This window comes from Polypterus senegalus, chromosome 5, assembly GCF_016835505.1.
Source record: "Polypterus senegalus isolate Bchr_013 chromosome 5, ASM1683550v1, whole genome shotgun sequence".
Taxonomy (NCBI): domain Eukaryota; kingdom Metazoa; phylum Chordata; class Cladistia; order Polypteriformes; family Polypteridae; genus Polypterus; species Polypterus senegalus.
In genome coordinates this window covers 205470896-205491140 of record NC_053158.1, presented here as the reverse complement: position 1 = coordinate 205491140, position 20245 = coordinate 205470896, and the positions used below count along the sequence as shown (strand labels likewise).

The 20245-nt window shown below is 44.9% G+C and overlaps 1 protein-coding gene across 7 annotated transcripts in view; it reads right to left on the bottom strand.

The window, feature by feature from the left end:
- LOC120529827 (phosphatase and actin regulator 1-like) overlaps positions 1-20245 on the bottom strand; it is a 269957-nt gene that overhangs the window by 147684 nt on the left and 102028 nt on the right. For 2 of the 7 annotated variants that reach the window (XM_039754012.1, XM_039754014.1), the window contains exon 1: positions 13778-14264. The exons of 3 other annotated variants lie outside the window; for them this stretch is intronic. In XM_039754012.1, coding sequence (XP_039609946.1) covers positions 13778-14021 — 244 coding nt within the window. In that variant the 5' untranslated portion in view covers positions 14022-14264. Of the gene's footprint in view, positions 1-13777; positions 14265-20245 lie in introns of those variants that run through there. 2 more of the 7 variants (XM_039754009.1, XM_039754011.1) reach the window with 1 other exon arrangement.

The window sequence follows — 20245 nt, the reverse complement described above, 5'->3', positions numbered from 1 at the left end:
GCTCTAACAGCTTCATCTCTTCTGGAAAGGCTCTCCACGAGGTGTAGGAGTGTGTGGATGGGAATTTGTGACCAGGAGAGCATTTGTGAGGTTGGACAGAAGGTCTGGCTCGCTCGCAGTCTCCCAAAGATGTCCTGTCAGGTTGAGACTCACCAGACTCGCTCCTCCATTTCTTTATAGACCTTACTTTGTATCCTGGTCTGTGTGCCCAGCCATGTTGCCAACCCCAAACTGTTCCCACAAAGTTAGGAGCCTGAAATTGTCCAAAATGGTTTTGTATGCTGAAGCATTAAGAGTTCCTTTCACTGGAAACTAAGAGGCCAAGCCCAACCAGCACACCATAATCCCCCCTTCCACCAAACTCCCCACTTGGCACAATGCAGTCAGGCGAGTCCCGTTCTCCTGGTCAGACTCATCCATCGGATTGTGCGAGTCCTCACTCCAGAGGACACGTCTGCACTGCTCTCGAGTCAAGTGGCGGGCGGTGGGCTTTGCATTGCACTTGGTGATGTCAGGCTTGGCTCGGCCGTGGAGACCCTTTTCATTCCATGAAGCTCTCTCTACACTGCACTGTCCTTGAGCTTTTGGTGGTCTGTAGCTATTGACTCTACAGAAAGTTGGTGACCTGCCCACCTCAGCATGCGCTGTCCCTGCTCTGTGGCCTTCCACTTGGTGGCTGAGTTGCTGTTGTTCCCAATTGCTTCCCCTTTGTTATAACACCACTGACAGTTGAATATTTAGTAGTGAGGACATTTCACAAATGGCACAGGTGGCATCCTATCACGGTACCAGGCTTGAATCCACTGAGCTCCTGAGAGCGAGCGACCCATCCATCCATTATCCAACCTGCTATATCCTAACTACAGGGTCACAGGGGTCTGCTGGAGCCAATCCCAGCCAACACAGGGCGCAAGGCAGGAAACAAACCCCGGACAGTGCGCCAGCCCACCTCAAAGCGAGCGACCCATTCTGCCACAAATGTTTGTAGAGGCGGTCTGCATGCCAAGGGGCTCGATGTTATACACCTGTGGCCATAGAAGTGACTGGAACACCAAAATTCAATGACTTGGAATGGGGGGTCCCGATACTTCTGGCAATATAGTGCGTAATATATATCATCAAGAACACGGGGGACACAGTGGGAAACCTGTTAAAGAGGGAATTTCACACCAAACATTAGGAAGTTTTTCTTCACACAGAGAAGCACAGACATATATGTGGAATAAGTGACCAAGGAGTGTGGGTGGACAGCAGGACTTTAGGGACTTTGAAAACTCAAGTGTGGAGGACTGGCGAGCTTCCTTGGCCCGTTCACGTCCAGATTGTCCTAATGTTCGAAATCAAGCAGTGTTCTAGCGCCTTGAAGGGCTTAGCCAGATATTCAGTCGTCATTTTGAGGTGAGGAATATCAAGGTGAGCGCTGGGAAGAGAAAACCTGCCAGTCAAGCAAAGGGCCAATGAATGAGTCCATCAGTAGTCATCTAAAATGAAGCCTCGCCCTATGACAATCAGCAAAACACTTCGAGGAATACTCGGGACAAAGAATGACATTTTTTGTGTGAGTAGTTCATAGTGATGGTAAGGACTATCAAAGTGAGTGCTGGAAAAATAAAACCTGCTAGTCAAGCAAAGAAGCAACTAACCGAATGAATGAACAAACGAACATGCGAACGAATGAAACAAACAAGCGAACAAACGAACAAACAAACAAACAAGCGAACAAACAAGCAAACAAACAAACAAGTGAACAAGTGAACGAACAAACAAGCAAACAAACAAGCGAACAAACGAATGAACAAACAAGCGAACAAACGAACAAGCAAACGAACACGCAAACGAACAAACAAACACGCAAACAAACAAGCGAACAAACAAACAAGCGAACGAACAAACAAGCGAACAAGTGAATGAACAAGCGAACGAACGATCATGTTAAATGAAGCCTCTCCTCGTGATAACCAGCACAACACTTCGAGGAATACTCGGGCCAAAAAATGACATTTTTTTTGTGTGTGTCACACACCCCATATAGTTTGCAGTGACAGTAACCTCAGGTTTTCCAACAGAATGGAGACAACAAAAAGTTTCTGACAGAGCCCAATAAAATGCATTATTAAGAGAACCAGAGTCTATGGTGACCAATGCTGGACAACAGCAAAGAACCTCCAAAAATCCAAAAAACAAAAATCTCCCGCAACTTTCACGTCAAGCCGTCCAGATGTAGGATCACAACGTCCAGCCCATCGCAAAAATAAAAATCATCGCTTCTAGAAAACGCCGTCATAAACTAAGATGGAAGCCACTGAGACAGCAATGAGTGGCCCTCCTTAAGTTTTGTTTTTTTTTTCCCCCGTTCTTCATGAGATTGAATGGAAATTGAATTAAAAAACAGATGGGCAGGACATCCGACAGTGGAAAGGAGAAGAGAATCCTTCGGTCAGGGTTCATTTCACGGTGTGCGTTACAATGGAATGCTGAATTAAGTCAACCAGAAAATTAAGAACAACAATTCAGTTTTATTTTTATTTAACCAATGCTTTTATCCAAAGTGACTTACAACATTTGACACACAATTGGCTGCATTTCTTTTCTTTTTCCAATTGGTGAAGTGACCAATTGGTGAAGTGTTGTCCGTTGTAAAACTCAGATTTTTATTTTATCGTGAACATTAAAATAACATGCTCAAAGAATGAATAAGTTACAAACATTTCTGTAATGCCTTTCACAATAACAAGTAGAAGACACTGATCAATCAATCAAGCCTTTGTGGAGGGGGCTAGCCCACAGTGACCACCGTGTCTAGTCAAGCATTCAGCAAGTCAATGTTTACCTCATTAGGGACCCCCACAGTACGTCACCAGCGAGTCCTTCTTTCATGGTGGACACATCAACAAAATGGTGGATCAGGCAGTAAATCCGTCTGAGCACAGGAAGCTTCATTAATTATTCACAGCGTGCATTACAGAGCCTTACGGGGCGAATTTCATAACAAAATCCATAATTGGTCAAAAAGTGGAATCAAATTAACGTATCCATCGAGGTTTGTTTTAATTTGGAGGCCAGCAGAGTCCCAGGGTCCGAAGTTTGGTTCGTATCCATGCTGAGTCTGCATGTTCTCCCTGTGGCCCCCCACATCCTCCAAAAGACACACAGGTTACGTCATCATCAGCCATCCTCAAGTCTCGTGACAGAGTGGAAGTTTCCCTGTCTTGAACCCAGAGGCCCCGTCCCCCACAAGGGGGTCTGAGAATGGCAGACCATTCCCAAGCTTGGCAAATCACCCGTCAGCCTCGACCTGAAAAGGAGGCATGAATGGATGCCTTAGTAGTGCCTATTGCACTGGCTGCAACCATGATGGTGGTCCTGTGCCTCTATAAAGATGCCCCTCAGAGGCATTTTATTAACTCATGCCAGTATGAAGCAACATCCCAGTCACCCTGCTGCCAACCCATCCCCACATACATGTCCTTAAAAGTGCTGCCCCCTGGTGGATGCAAACTCCAGCCACCTCTCCCTGACTTGCAGCATAGCAACACAAAGTGCGCCCCCTGGTGTCACAGAGAAGGAAATCTCCTTCAGCAACTATTCCCCACTTTGGGCATCGGTCTCCTGATTCTCTTGGCCTGCAGATGGGCACAAGAGCTGCACGCAGATTAAATCAACCTGATGGACGAGTCGATGAAATGACAAATCTCAGTCGAGTGCGTCAGGGTATTAAGGATCTTCCTAAATCTCACCAACTTCCACTTCAGGCCTATGCCGTTATTCCGAGACGATTGAGCCATCTGCTTTCTAGGATGCTTAAGCCTTTCTTGGTGGAGTAGTAGTGGTGGGGGGCATCATTCACAAATCCTATTTTCTTACTAAGAAGATGAGCCGCTGGGGGCACACTCTCCACTCAGCCTCGCCCATGTTCTGTGTGGCTTTGAGGGGGCAGGAGGGCCCCGTCCCGGCTAAACGCTAATGAGATCAGGCGGCTCCACCCGGAATGCTTTCCAGCAGTGAAAACAGATGCCAGCCGCAGGCCGAACTGGTCACACGAGGCCTTACAGAAACGGAAAGACGTCACCTCCTGTTCTGCCGAGAAAACACAGCTAAGTGCCAACCGGCCGGGCCGTCTGTTCGGGCTGCAAGGCACAGTTTTTGGATCAAAAAGTGAGGTGAAGACAAAGCCAAAGTAGGAGCGGCCAAGCGGAAGCCGGCCACAGAGTGCAAAGTCACGGCTTCTACACAGCTCGACAATGCCAACCTTAATATGTCGCCTTCCACAAAGGGCAGTCGCAAAAAGTCTTACAAAGCAAGATGTCATCCACATCTATATAGTGCCTTTCTTTTGTAACGATCATGGCCATCAAAAGCTTTCCAATGGACCAATCCACCTGCTTATCATGGCTAACAACAGAACCAACACTGGATGGGATGCCAACCCACTGCATGGCACACTCTGGGGTCACCCACATTTGCTCATATTGTTATTTAGCTGATGTCTACTCTCCAAGCTGGCACCATTTGATTCTCTTTGTTAGCTTTAGGAATAAAGTCGCTCTTTATTGTGCTGGAGGTTAATTGTTTATAGTGACCCCCTAGGACAAAGACCCTTATTTCATAAAGCGCCTTTCACGGTGAATATGAGAAAAGGGAACTTGGGCCAACTGCAAACAAATAAAATAAATAAATAAATAAATAAATAGATAGATACAGGATGCCATGCACATCAGACACACGTCCACCACTAGCACGAGGGGTCAGCGGAAGAAAACTGCCCACCCTGGCAAGATGAGGCCGGAGATACCTCCAGCCACCCGAATTCCCGAAACTTTACCGATGCCAACACTAATCAGCCTTCTCCGCGAGATGTCTGGCAGCCCACCGACTCCCAGCATGGCAGCGTGTGGAGCCGTCTGGCACATCTGCCTGCTGTAAATAGGAAAGACGATGCATTATTCATCCATTTCAGCGTGGCTGCCGTTAGTAACGCTCGTCTCACTTGGGAATTCACAGTTTTCCCACTAAAAAGCTCATTTTTTGCCTGTGGGCGGCCATTTTTCTCACTTCTGCGCTGCTCACGTGCTTTTACAGGCTTCTGCTTCACGCCCTGGGGGGGGGATTTCCTACGATGGATCTGCTTTCGGTGGTCGGGACCGGCCTGTTCATCGCCAGAAGAACGTAAAAGGAGGGGTGGGCGGGACACAACTCCAATGTAACACATCTGGTGCCATGCGAAGAGGTCCAGTCGAGGGGTCCGAAATCCTCGTCCACTTAGCACCACAAAGTGCGGTAAGCACTGGGGTGACCAATTCATAAGAACTGGGAGATGAATGAATAATTGGTCAAAATGGAACGAATAGCAACATTGGGAGATTGACCCCTTGTAAGAGTGGGCGTTGGGATAAATGGGCATCCCGTCCAGGGTGGGTTCATACTCAATGCAGCCGGGATAGGCACCGGGTACCACTTGACCCTAAATTGTATTAAGCAGCTTTGAGAATAATACACCATATAAAAGGAGAGGGACTGGCATGCCATCTAGAGTTGGCTCCTGCCTTGTACTAATGCTGCCAGGACAGGCTCCAACCACACACATTTCAGAATGCTATACTATATAAAGAAAGAAATGGTACCCCATCCAGAGCTAGATCCTGCCTTGTGCCAGGGCTGCCAGGATATTCTCAAGCCCCAGGCAACAATAATATTCTGAAAGCTGCTGAAATAGATGACTGGCATAATTTCCAGAGTTGATTTTTGGCCTTGTGCCAATGATGCCACAATCCGCTCCAGCTCCACCCCTGAATTGGATCAAACTGGTTTGAGTATGTTACATTATATTACAATCAACCTGGTGGGCCATCCAGTTGTCTTCTATCTTGTGTGCCAATGCTGCCAGGAGAAGCTCCAGCAATGTACAACTCAGAATTTGAAAAAGCAGCTTTCAGAAGGTTATATTAAGCAGAACTGGCATCCCATCCAGAATTGGTTCCTGCCTTGCACTGGTGCTGCCAGGTTAGGTTCAAATCCCAACCAATCTGATTATGCAGCTTTCAGACTATTAAATAAAGAGAGAGGACTGCTGTGCCATCCAGAATGGTCTCCTGCCTTGTGCCAGTGCTGCCAGGATAAGCTGCGGCAACATGCAACTCTGAATTTGATTAAGCATGGGAAAGGCGCTATATAAATAAAATGCATTACTATTATTAAGTAGCTTTTTAAATGTTGTAGCACATTAAATAGAACTGGAATCCCATCCAGAGCTGGTTCTTTCATTCTTGCCTTGCGCCAATGCTGCCAAGACAATCTGCAGCCCCAAGCAACTCTGAACTTGATTAAACCACTTTTCAGAATATTATAAATTATATATAAAAGACAAGACTGCTCTGCCATCCAGAGTTGATTCCTGCCCTGTGCCGATGTGGCCAGGATAAGCTCTGGCAACACAACTCTGAATTGGATTAAACGGATTTAGGAATATTATGTCCTCTGGGTGATTAAATTTCCTGCCAGAGCCCAAAGGCAACCAGGTTCACTGAATTGGTGTTGCTAAAGCTGGCACTGGTGTGTCCCCCGAGATGGACTGGAATGTTGTCCAGGTGTTGTTCCTGCGCCCCACAACTTCAACCACCACCAATGTGCAGCACCCACCTGGATGATGTGACGGGAGCCACTTTGTGCCAGTATGCTCACCACACCTCAGCTATCAGATGGTTTAGGGGTGACACAGAGAACTAAGTAATAAGGGACAGGGGATGATGAGGGGCCAGAATGACCAGGCTGTGATGGGCAGTTTAGCCAGGACATCGAGATACACCCCACTCTTTATGAAGGGTGCTTTTACGACCACAGAAAAAATCAGGACCTCTCATTGGAAGGATGGTGCCATTTAACAGCATAGTGTCCTCGTCACTGCACTGGCATATTGGGATGTACACACAGATCACAGGGCCAGCGCCCCCTGCTTTTTCTAGGTGGTCTCCCATCCAGTGCTCTCATGCTCGACTTCAGGTGGATGACCTGTTCTAAAGTGCGTGTGGTATAGCTGCTGCCATTACATTTTTAATTCCAACAGATGGTGCATACGACCTACAGTATAACTTAAATGAAGGACATTTTAAACAGGAAAAACTGGCAGGAAAATTAAAAAAGGCTGACATGAAGAGTCTGAATTCTATTGGAGCCCATTAAGGGTCACATGGATGATTTGGCCATGGGGGGTCTCAAACTGGGATCCTGGGAGGCCAAAGTATCCTCATTATAGCTGTTAATGGAATTTGTTATTCGTTTATTCCTGTTCTCATTTTGCGACATTAATGAGGGCAGACCAGCAGAATGCTTAATGGACTCCAATGAGATTAGTTCTCTCTCTCTCTCTCTCGCTCGCTCGCTCACTCTCTATCATTCTCTTCATTTCCAATATTTTTTTCTATTTAAGTTTTCCCATTATTAAGCTATGTCATTTTCACCATTGCCTCAGCTGTACAGCATTTGCCTTTGGATTCTCAACAGCAGCACTCATGTTTATGATATGCCTGCTATTGGAAGGAAAAGTGCAGCGCAATGTATTACTACATGCAGTACAAACGGCATTCCAACAGATGGCACAATGCACATGTTAACTCTGAAATGCCCAACAGACTGGAACTGGCAGACAGACAGAAATCTGCTTAGGTTATATACATGGGGTAGCCCTTGCCCCAACGAGCCTGTGGCACCATACTGCATTAAGGTTATGCCATGTTAGGTTAACTGGTCACCACATCGTGTCCGGTCAGTGACCAGAGAGGCCCCCGTGGTACACATTTGCCCATATTACATTTGCAATGAAAGCCCTTCAAGTGCATCCATGGGGCAAATCAAGATTAGTTTCACTGAATATGTGTCTTTGCTGTTGTACATTTTCTATTCAAGGTGTTTATTACCTGCGAGTAAAAAAAATAATCTCTGCATTCCACCTAACACCTGGCTTTAAGATGAGGCTCATACTTTCATCTACACCTCCCTCCCCGAGGCCAGCCGAGTGCTAAAACATCACATAAAAATAACCCGACAGCCGGAAACTGAGCTACGAAAACAAAAAAAAAGGACAGAGAAAAACAGTGGTGTGAAAAAGTAAAGGCACCCCAAGACATGATTTTTTAAATAGACATTTCCCTTCCACTGCCACCTTCATCCAATAACCAGTCACCCTCCTCACCATCTCTACTACAGCACATCAACAGCTTCTGTCACAGCCAGCGAAGAGCCCACCTCTGACTATCAGGATGGACTGTCGATAACCGAGGAGTAAGCACGGAGATAACTTGGGAAGCTACACACAGGAAAAGCTGCTGATGGAGTCCGTCCTCAAGTTATGAAGGTCTGTGCTGACCAGCTTTGTGGTGTCCCCTGTCACCTGCTCAGACTGTCCCTAAGGCTCCAGAAAGTGTCACAGCTGTTGGAAAAACATCCTGCATTGTAAGGTGGGCAACTCTTCACCTAAGGACTACAAACCCATGGCCTTCACACCTTGAAGACCTTGGAGAGGCTGGTCCTGGACTAGAAGAGTCCTCCCATGGTAGACCACCCAGACACTGGAGTGGAAGATGCAATCATCTATCTGCTCCACCAGGCTGGTCACACCATGAGGATGATGCCATTTAAGATTTCTCAGGTGCCTTCAGTGCCATCCAGCCAATCCTGGTTAAGGGGTAAACTCCGAAATCTGCAGGTGGATGAGTCTGAGGGGTCCTGGAGGGCAGAGCACCTGTCAGGCAGACTGTGAGCAGCACCACATGAACAGGACAGTCTGCGTTACTCTTCACACCTTCATCTAGAAACAGAACAGCAGGTCACCTGCAGAAATTCTCAGATGATTCTGCACTTACGGGTGGGTAATTTGGAGGATTGTCTGCAACTTCACATCAGCAAAACCACAGGCCACCACCACTTAGAGAGTGGATGTACAGGTGGTCCACTCCTGTAAGTACTTGGGGGTCCACATTAGTGAAAAGTTGAAGTGGTCTCCTAACACACAGCATATGCAGAAGAAGGGGCAGAGCAAACTGTTCTTCCTTAGAAGAGACTGCTCTCCTTTAATGTGGGAGGTGACGCCCACGTCCTTCATGTCTTCAATGACTCCACGATAGCCAATGTGGTGTGCTGGGCTGGTGACATCACTTGAAGAGAGGACCACCGAATCAACGAGGGCAGGCGCAGTAAAGGGACACACAGTAGACCCCCCTGGAGGTCTGAGTGGAGGAGAGAATGGAGACAAAGCCGAGTGCCATTATGACCAATGCTGCACATCCTCTTTTTGTGACACACTGAGGACTTTCAGCCAACAAATTACTCAGCAGAAGAAATGTGTCTGGGGGTCCCATGTTGCACCTCACTGTGACCTGAACTGCCAAGTCAGGAGTTTTCTTCCTCTGGTGTGTGTTCAGACTATAGTGTGTGTGTGTATGTTGATTTTTATTATTTATTAACATAGAGCTTCTGTAAAAAGGCAAACCCCCCCAGGGACAAATAAAGTCCTCTCTGTCTAACAATGGTGGGCTGATGAAGAGCTGAGCTTCACTGAAACAGTCCCTATAGACAAAGGTGGTTACCGACTTTGCAATAATTTAACAAAAAATGAACAAATTTGTTAGACCCCCTTCGCTCTAACAGCTGGCATGGACTCCCCCCCCACCACCGCCAGACATTGGCATTTCCTCCAACTGTCCAGCAGACCCTACCATCCACTCCAACCATCATCATGTAGAATCTTTCAAGCTGTCAAGCTGTGTGACAGTGGAGGGGGTCTCTTGTATGCACGGCCCACCTCCAAAACTCAGATTCCAGAACCTTCCATTTCTTTCTTTCTTTCTCTTTCTTTCTTTCTAGCCACTCCTAGATGGACTCAATCAACTCATGCAGGCACAGCACTGTCACATTGCAAGGTCCACTTTCAGTTGAGCCTCAATCTTCTGACAGATGGTCTCACATTACCCAGAAGCCCCCCACTGACATGAACAAGAATTCCTAGTGGAGTCCACGATGACGAGCCACTCAGGCCCTGATACACCAAGGGAAGCCCCAGGTTGGGGAGCATGTGCCGAGAACGTGTTGTCACACAACCTGCTTTGGGACCCCCGAGTGCAGTGGGTGACACCTCAGCACCACACCTGAAGCCCCAAAGTGGAGCATTTCCATCAGCAAGCCTATCGGCAGTGATTCTCAAACTGTGGGGTGGGCCGCCCTAGGGGGGTGCAAAGTAGCAAAAAGGGGGGCACGAAGATGTGAAAAAAAAGAAAACAAGAATCGAAAATATAAAAAATACATCTATAGAAACCAAAACAAATGAACTTAAATGACTAGAAAAATAAATATAGATTAGATAAATGTCGATAAAAGTTAAGTAGGTATAATAAAATATGCATCTATGATATATCATTAACTAAAAAAGAACAAACTGGTATTAGTGGGCTCCTTTCAAAAAAAAAAAAAAACCTTATGGGGCGCAATTAAAACTGTTATGAAAACTCGGGGTGCAAATACTTAAAGTTTGAGAAACGCTGACTTCCAGTTCCTATCATCAGGGGCTTCTGCTCAGAGACTCTCTTTGGGTTTTCTTGCCAAGCAGGCCTTCTGGTTGTGTGACCAACTAACTCTAACTTTGCCGTCTCTGCTCTAGAGGGTCCTGGTCTTTGCTTTAGGGGTCTGCTTTGGTCTTACCCAGTTTTGGTTTTGTGCTGGCAGGTTCTCCCAGGTAGACCCCATTGGTGAGGCCCCTTAAGTTTAACAGCGAGAGCTACCTGGAGGTCCTGTGATGAAATTCTGCGTTCCTCAGAGACGACTTTCTGCATTGGGCTTTTAGAATATCTTTAATAATTAAATAAAAAGCAGTCCTGCAGTTTTAAAATCGCCTTCATGGTAGCATAAAACAGGCATCAATTTGGTGGTGTGCCAAGACCTTTGACTGGCACTATATAGTGGAGAGACAGACAGGAACGGTGCCCTGTGAAACATATAGTGAACAGACAGCTACATATACAAGAGCTAAAAATGAAAGGCACTATATAAACGAGATCGATGAGAACGGCGCTATATAACAGACTGATAGCTATGAAAGATGAACAGTGCTATATACAAGATGGGCATAGACAGAGACAGAAAGGCGCTATATGAATGTGACAGGTCTGAAAGGCAGTACTGTATATAAAGCAGATGCGTGTGAATAGAAAAGGCGCTATATAAACTTCGACATCGGTACGAAAGGCGTAGATCTCTTCATGTATTTCCTTTTGCAGCGCCTTTCTGGAACTCAACACAAATCCCCCCCAAAGACACTCGACTGACACGTTTGTCGCGATGGCTGCTCCAAATTTTCCCTTTCCGCACTGCATTCGTCACTCTGTCCCCAGACACAAGACCGATGCAGTTGTCCCAATGTCCAATAAACAACACGCCGGTCAGCTCTGAAGTGCACGGGGGTCTCTGAAGCGCTTTATGCACCATCGGGGAGGCGCGACAAGATACAAACACGACAGTCCCCTACTGCCTCTCTCATCAGCATAATCACAACTGAAACAGGACAGGCAGCTGTGACCAAAGTGGACCTCCGTACATGAGGTTTAAAAAAAAAAAGAATAAATAAATAATGACATCGGGAGTTTAAATGGCGAAGGCAAAGACTTGGGGGTCTGTAATCCAGGGGCAACCCGACAGCACCTCGGCTGGCACGAGCTCTCCGACGGGCTCTGCCCCCGCAGCCTTCATCGCCCTGCAGGACAAAATCAAACCAATCAATCAATCAATCAATAAAAAGATCAGCAAAGCCGCCAGCGTGTGTGTTGACAGACGGCCGACCGCAGGTCAGGAACGGAAACCTCAAACGAGTTTTTCCTTTGGCTTTTTTATTTAATGGTGCTGGGAATTTTATTGATTGCAGTAATAAGGCGACCTATTGACAGACAGCATACATTTTCAAATAAACTCATTCTGTCCTGTTTAAATAATAAAGACCGTCGCATGTCTGCCATTCACAATCCTCAGCTGTCAAACAACCAACCTACAGCGCTAACGTTTAGAGAACAGACGCCATCACAAGGCGCGTGAGCACAGGAGCAACTGGTTAAAAAAAAAAAAAAAGAGCAAACGTACAAAAATCTGACATGAAGTAAAGAAGACTTCAATAAATAAATACCTAAAAAATATACAGCAGTTACAGGGAACGAGGATATTGGGATTCTTAAATGTGTGGATGGATACCCGAGTGCGCGCACACAAACACATACGCGCGGACACACAGACAGACAGACAGACCTTACTGGCAAGGCCGAGAGAAAGACGCACTGTGGACATTAAAAAACGCCAAATGTCGCAATCACTCGTGTGTTTTAGCTTGGCGGGCACAACAAAGGAACGCGTATTATTTCTAACTTCCTGTTCAATTTTAGTGTGTAGAATCCATCTTCACATATTTGACCTTCTGTGCTAAGACACACAAACACACACCATCCTCCAAACCAGCTTTCTTCACACACGAATTACAAAAGTGCTTGAGCAGCAGCCGCCAATACTGTAAATCACCTCATGTCCGCGAGATAAGAAAGAGTAAGGGGACATTCAGACACAAAGCACGGACATAAATGATAGAGAGGAAAGGCGCTATATTAGATAGAGACAGAGAGATATGAAAGGCACTATAAAACAGATAGAGACAGAAAAGGGGGCTACATATAGTAACTAATATCAGAAATGTAGCCAGTTGTATCACTTCAACGTTACCTTGGGTAATAATGACATATTGATACATAAACAGAGGTTGCTACCAGGGCCATCTTAACAACATTATAGGACCCCAGGCAAAGCAGCGCACTGGGCCCCTAAATACACAACCAAACAGCAAGTCGCAACATACATAGATTAGCATGGGGTCCCCGGACAACTGCCCAGTGTGCCCATGCATTGTTACAGGCTTAGCTCTACAAGCGTCCTCAAGATGAAGCATATTTAGAATAAAGATGGACAGAGACATGAAAGGCACTATATGATAGATAGTGAGACATGCTATATATTTATAGACAGACATGCAGTGCGGTGTAGTGAATATGGCCTTTGGTCTTCAAAACCCTGAGGTTGTGGGTTCAGATCCTGCTGTTCACACTGAGTGACCCTGAGCCATTCACTTCATGTGTCTGTGCTCCACTTAGAAAAACGAAAGAAATCAAATGAATTGTGGGTCAAATGTTGTAAGTCAACCTGACTAATAATATTTAGACAGATAAACATGAAGAGTGTCATAGGATAGGCTCCGCGACCCTCCTCAAGATAAAGCAGATTTAGAAAATGGGTGGATGAATAACAAATAAGAAAAGTACAATATGATAGACAGACATATAAACAGCCATGAAAGACACTATAGATATATTTATATATTCCCTATTAAGACGACAGACAGATACGAAGCGATCTGGCTGTCGTTGGTGACCTGCATCAGACCGCGGATATGTGCCGGGGAGCCTCGGGCGCGACTCGAATGCCTTCCGCTGGACGAAGACACGGCGGCTGCAGGGTCTCCGACAGGTGGGTTGCATACGAAGTCCGCGCCGAGCGCTCAGGAGTCGCCAGCCGTGAGTTTTCTTCGCTGGGCTGCGGCTCCGGTTGTGCCTCGGAGTGCCCAGGCGGCTCAAATCCGCTGCCTCAGCCCCGTTACCGCCTTTGACGAAACTGCGCTGATGGACAGGAATAAGCCCGCTGCGAAACGCGGCGCCTCGTTACGATCGCCCGCCCGAGAAGAGCTCTCTGTCTTTCTCTCACTCACCGTCTTGTGCTTCGGTGCCACGGCTACAGTTGCTGCAGATGTGCTTGATCTCCTTGCCGATGTGGCAGTGGATCATGAAGGACATATTGTTGTTGTTGTTGCTGCTGCTGCTGCTGACCGGCTCCTTACTGTTACCTGGCTTCATCCTCACCAAGTAGAATGCCTTCTTCTTTGGCTTTTGAGGCTCTATAGGGCCGATAGTCCAGGGAACAATCAGGCGGGGGGTGTGAGCCGAGTCCGCCATGAGTTGCGGGACTCCGACTCGCACACGCAGGGGTAGAGACAAGGTGCGCCCCCGCACCGATCGCCTTGCTCGGATTCCACCCTTGACGCAGCAGCGGTCCGTGTGCAGTAACCCGCGGGGAGGCACGTGCCAGTTGATAATCTCCGTCCCGTCCGAAGACTTTCTGGGATCTGCGTGCGAATCGTCTGCCTCAGAGGAAACAGCAGCAGCAGCGTTCGGATCGCCGCTTAATCGCTCCTCTGTACCGAGAGACCGCCCCCACTCTCCGCCCCCTCCCCGTCTGAACCGTCCATGCGCGTGCTGTGTGTGTGCGCGCGTGTGTGTGTGTGTGTGTGTGTGCGTGCCAGCAATTATCGTGCCATGGGCTTGACGTATGCGCGGCCGCGAAAACTAATCTCGCTTGGAAAATATTTCTTTTCTGTAGTTTTGAGGAAAGAAAAGGAAAACTAGAAACTAAACTTGATCGAATGTACGCTTTCCTTAAATAAAAAACGAACAGAAAAATAGGGAGGCAGTACCATGGTAAACGTACTCTATGTGGGTTCAGATCCCGCTACTGACAAAATGGGACCCTGAGCAAGTCACTTCACCTGCCTGTCTTCCAACTGGAAAAATAACTGAAAAAAAAAAAACGATTGTGTGTCAAATGTTTCAATGTCATCTTGGGTAATAATAATAATCTAGATAGATAGCCTGATCAAGATGAAGAAGACGGAAAAGAGATGGACTGATAAAAAAAGGTGCGATATGATAGAGAGATAAATAGGCAGACAGACATGAAAGGCAATAGAGATAGATAGATATGAAAGTTGCTATATGATAGATAGATAGATAGATAGATAGATAGATAGATAGATAGATAGATAGATAGATAAGTAAAAGTTACTATATGATAGATAGATAGATAGATAGATAGATAGATAGATAGATAGATAGATAGATAGATAGATGAGAGGCACTATATAATAGATAGATAGATAAGTAAAAGTTGCTATATGATAGATAGATAGATAGATAGATAGATAGATAGATAGATGAGAGGCACTATATAATAGATAGATAGAAGTAAAAGTTGCTATTAGATAGATAGATAGATAGATAGATAGATAGATAGACAGATAGATAGATAGAAGCAAAAGGTGCTATATGATAGATAGATAGATAGATAGAAGCAAAAGGCGCTATATGATAGATAGATAGATAGATAGATAGATAGATAGATAGATAGATGAGAGGCACTATATAATAGATAGGTAGAAGTAAAAGGCGCTATATGATAGATAGATAGAGTAAAAGGAGCTATTAAACAGGTACAGATAGCTCAGAGTCCTGGGGAGGCAGTGCTAAGCCCTGCAGCTTGGGGTGCACAGCAGGAGCCGATCACTTCCCACACACACACACACAGAGTGTCAGTTAAGAGTTGACAATTACAGAAGGTCCTCAGACTCTGTCACTTTCTCACACTTTTATTGTGTTGTAGATTTAAGTGTTAATTGGCCGTTTTTGCCCATCACTCTGCTCTCAATAATCGATGATATCAATGTGGACACAGATTTTCAAAAATCTCTGCAAATTTATTAAAAGTAAAACAACTCAAATCTCTCATTTACAAAAGCATTCTGAACCTTTACTGTGGCACCCCAAATTGTGCTCAGGTCCACTCTGTTTGCCCTTGAGACACATCAAGATCTTGGCTGGAGTCCACCTGTGGGACATTGAACTGACTGGACATCATTTAGAAAGACACATGTGGACCTATTTATAGAAGGACCCCCAATTCACACTGTATGTCAGCATGAAAGCCAAGTCATGGAGTCCAAGGAAGTCTCTGAAGACCCCTGTGATCAAATGGTGGTGAGGCACAGATCAGAGTGAAAGGATCTAACTATTTCTAAAGGTTGGAGTGTCCTCCAGAAGCTCAGCAGTCTGAAAAATTATGAAATGGAAGCCGTTTGGGTCCACCAGGACTCTTCCTTCAGTCCACCAAAAAAGTAATCAGCCAAGAAGCCTTGGTCAGGTAGGTGACCCAGAAAATCCAATGATCACTCTAACAAAGCTTGAAAAGTCCTCCACTGAGATGAGAGAAGGATGACCATCTCAACAGCTCTCCACCAACAATGACATTTATTTCTATATCACGTTTTCACTCAAAGTGCTTTACAAGATGTTTGATGGGTCAATGAGAGGTCATTTTAAGGCTTGTGATGGGTTTTTATGAATAGATCTGTATTGTATGAGAAAGTTGGGAGTGGCAGTAAAGTACGTGAGAGTTGTACAGGATATGTACGAGGGAAGTGTGACCGTGGTGAGGTTTGCGGTTGGAGTGACGGAGGTGGGATGACATCAGGGATCGGCTCTGAGTCCTTTCTTATTGTCAATGGTGATGGACAGGTTGGCAGACGAGATTTGACAGGACTCCCCGTGGACTGTGATATTTGCTGATGACATTGTGATCTGCAGGTCGAGGTCGATACGAAGAGGAGAGGAATGAAGGTCAGTAAGACCACCAAGACAGAATACATGTGTGGGAAGTGTGGGAATGAGAGGGAGGTCAGTGGAATGGTAAAGATGAGGGGAGTAGAACTGGTGAAGGTGGAGGAGTTTAAATACTTGGAATCAACAGTACAGAGTAATGGGGATTTTGGAGGAGAGGTGAAGAAGAGAGTGCAGGCAGGGTGGAGAAGAGTGCCAGGAGTGATTTGTGACAGACGGGTATCGGCAAGAGTGACAGGGAAGGTCTACAGGACAGTAGTGAGACCAGCTATGTTATATGGGTGGGAGACGGTGGCACAGGGGACAGAGCTGGAGGTGGCAGAGTTAAAGATGTTAAGATTGGCATTGGGTGTGACGAGGATGGACAGGATTTGAAATGAGGACATTAGAGGGTCAGCTCAGGCTGGACTGTTGGGAGACAAAGTCATAGAGGACATGTGCAGATGAGAAATGCTGGGTATAATGAGAGAAGGATGCTAAGGATAGAGCTGCCAGGCAAGAGGAGAAGAGGAAGGGCTAAGAGGAGGTTTATGGATGTGGTGAGAGAGGACATGATGGTGACGAGCGTGACAAAGCAAGATGACAAAGATGACGATGACAGGAAGATAAGGAAGAAGATGATCTGCGGTGGCATCCCCTAACAGGAGCAGCCAGGAAAGGAGAAGAAGAAGAAGAACATCCTGTGTAGGAGGAGAACGAGCATGCCGGCTGGATTGGAGGCTGTTTAATTACCAGTGTGACGACGCAAGAGGATTGGCTGGCGGATCAAACAAATAAATCTACACCCAGCCAGTATGTTTTAATGAATGGACTGAGAAGAGCAGAGGACCGGAGTTGCTTCCATCCCTCCTACACTAGGTGGCAGTGGTCCTCAAAAGGTAACCCAATTGGGACACCTGCAGTGGTGCTTGGGACTTGGAGTTCAGAAGTGCAGCCCTGTTTGGGTTAGACAGAGGGCGCTGTTGGGGGAGAGGACCTTCTTACTTTTTCTATGTCCTTCTAAGTGCTACCTCAAGTGTGACACCAGAAGTATTCCCGGGTCCAATATCAAAGGAGTCCTCTGCCCCACATCGGGGAGTTCAGCGGGCAACACTCAGAGGATGACAGAAGGAGGAAGATTTGCTGGTTTATCATTTATTTGTTGAATTTATTGTGGCTGATTGCTGGAAAGGTGAAAAGTGCCGGGTGTGAATTAATATCTTTAATTTTATTTGTGCTGATTGTTGTGTCTTAGGTTTGGGGTCCAGTGGTGCCCCCTTGTGGTCACATCTGACTGCATTTTAACCAATTGGTTGGATTATTATTTATTAACTGGATTTTAACCTCCACAAACCCTGTTTTTTATCGGAGTATTTATTTTACATTTCATTCATGTGGCTGTGCCCTTTGAATCAAAGCAGCTTGCACCATTTGAGATGCTGTAAGTTGGTGACATTTCTTTTGTTTTTCCAATTGGAGCCCAAGCAGGTGAGGTGACTTGTCGCATGGTGTCAGTAGTGGGATCTGAACCCAGAACTTCAAGATCTGAAGTGTAAAGTCTTACCTGCTGCACCACACAGCCTGCTTACTTATGCTTTAAAAGAGAAATGTACAAGAAAAAAAAATAGGTAAGAAAAATAATAAATAAGTAAAAAAGAGAAAAAAAAAATTAAACAAATCCATACGATCTTAAAAACCAAAAAAAGAGTAGCGTCCTTATATACAATATCATATTGTGGTATGGTGATGGGGTCAGATGGCCGGGGGGGATGAAACAAAAACTCCAGTTAAGATGGAGAAAAAAAAATGACAGGGGTCCAAGGATGAAAGACCACCCCGGCCCTCACTGAGCATTCTACCCTGCATAATGTGCTTAAATTGACAGAGTGACAATGCAGATGCCACACTTTAGCAAAAGGCATTTAAAGAACTCTGGGAAGAAGATGGCAAAGATTCTTTGGTCTGATGGAAGGACAATTGAACTCTTGGGTCAGAGTTTTAAATATGATGTCTGGCGAAAACCGGGCACCGCTCGTCATCTGCCTAATGCCATCCCTATGCTTTAGCGTGGTGGTGGTAGCATCAGGGACAGGGGAACTGGTCTGAATTGAGGGGAGGAGGAATGAAACATGCTGAAGACTGTATGTGACCTCAGACCGGGGGGACCTTTCAAAACGGCTCAGCATAGACAACACCTTGAGTGGCCCTGGGACAGGTCTCTGAGTGACCCTGAGTGGCAGAGACAAAGCCCAGACTCAAACCCTACAGGACATGTGTGGAGGGTCCTTAAAATGGCAGGTGACAGACACTTCCCATCCAACGAATGGAGGCTGAGGGGATCTGCCAAGAAGAATGAGACGGACCACCCAAATCCAGGTGTGCAAACCTTGTAGAGACTTACCCCAAGAAACCTCGAAGCCGAAAGTGCTGCCAAAGGGGGCTTCTACAAAGTGTTGAAATAAGGGTCCGAGTACGTCTAATTTAATAAACAAGTGCAATTAATTCATTAATTAATTAAATTAAAATTAAAGATTGTGTAAGTCTAGTCAATTAAAGTTAAAGATCTTAAAATGAATGTAATTTATTCATTCATTCACTAAATTTAAATTTAACTTAATTAAATAATTTAATAAATAAGTAAAATTAATTAATTAATTAATTAAATTAAACTTAAAGATTGTGTTAGGCTAGTCAAATAAAGTTAAAGATCTTAAAATTAATTTCATTAATTAATTAATCAATCAATTAATTCATTAAATTAAATTTTTTAATTAATTAATTAATTAATTAATTAATTTAACAAACAAGTAAAATCAATTAATTTAATTAAAATTAAAGATTGTGTTAGGCTAGTCAATTAAAGTTAAAGATCTTAAAATTAGTTTATTTAATTAATTCATTCATTCTTTAAAATTTAAATTATTTAATTAATTAATTTAATAAACTAGTAAAATGAATAAATTAATTAATTAAATTCAAATTAAAGATTGTGTTAGGCTGGTCAATTAAAGATCTAGAAATTAATTTATTTAATTAATTCATTCATTCGTTTATTTAAAAAGTAATGAATGAATTAATCAATCGATTAAAGTAAAATTAATTAATTAGTTAATTAATTGATCAATGAATTAATTAATTAAAATTAAAGATCGTGTTAGGCTAGTCGATTTTATTAATTAAACATTTGCGCTTGCCAGTCCTAACATTCACCTTGGTCCCTTCTTTTCCAGTACATTTGGGGTTTTGTTTCTCATTCCACAGAATTACAAGGACGTCTCATGATTTGGGTTTTAAGTTTCATTTTTCCCAGCTGTTCTTTGGCCCCTAAAAACCGTGTGAGTTTGGAGTTTCTGAGGCCAAGGAATCCAGTGGTCATATTCCTGTTTTTGTCTCTCTTGTATTTTGAACGTTGTCATTATTATTTGGCCAATGTCTTTATCCAAGCTGGCTTATATAATCTGAGATATCATTAGTTCTGTGTCTTTCATTTTTCCAATTGGAGCCCAAGAAGGTGAAGTGGCCTGCTCAGGATTGCATGGTGTCAGTGGTGGGATTTGAACCCCCAACCTCAGGGTTTGAAGTCCAAAGTCTTAACCACAATGTTGTTTATAAAAGTGATTGACATTCTCATGCGGTTCTGCCTTCCGTGTCTTGTGTTCCTTATGGCTGTCATCATATTGCTAGGATGAGACACCCAGTCGCTGGGATGCAGCTCCCAGTGGTCACACCTGTTAATGTCACAAGCACAACAT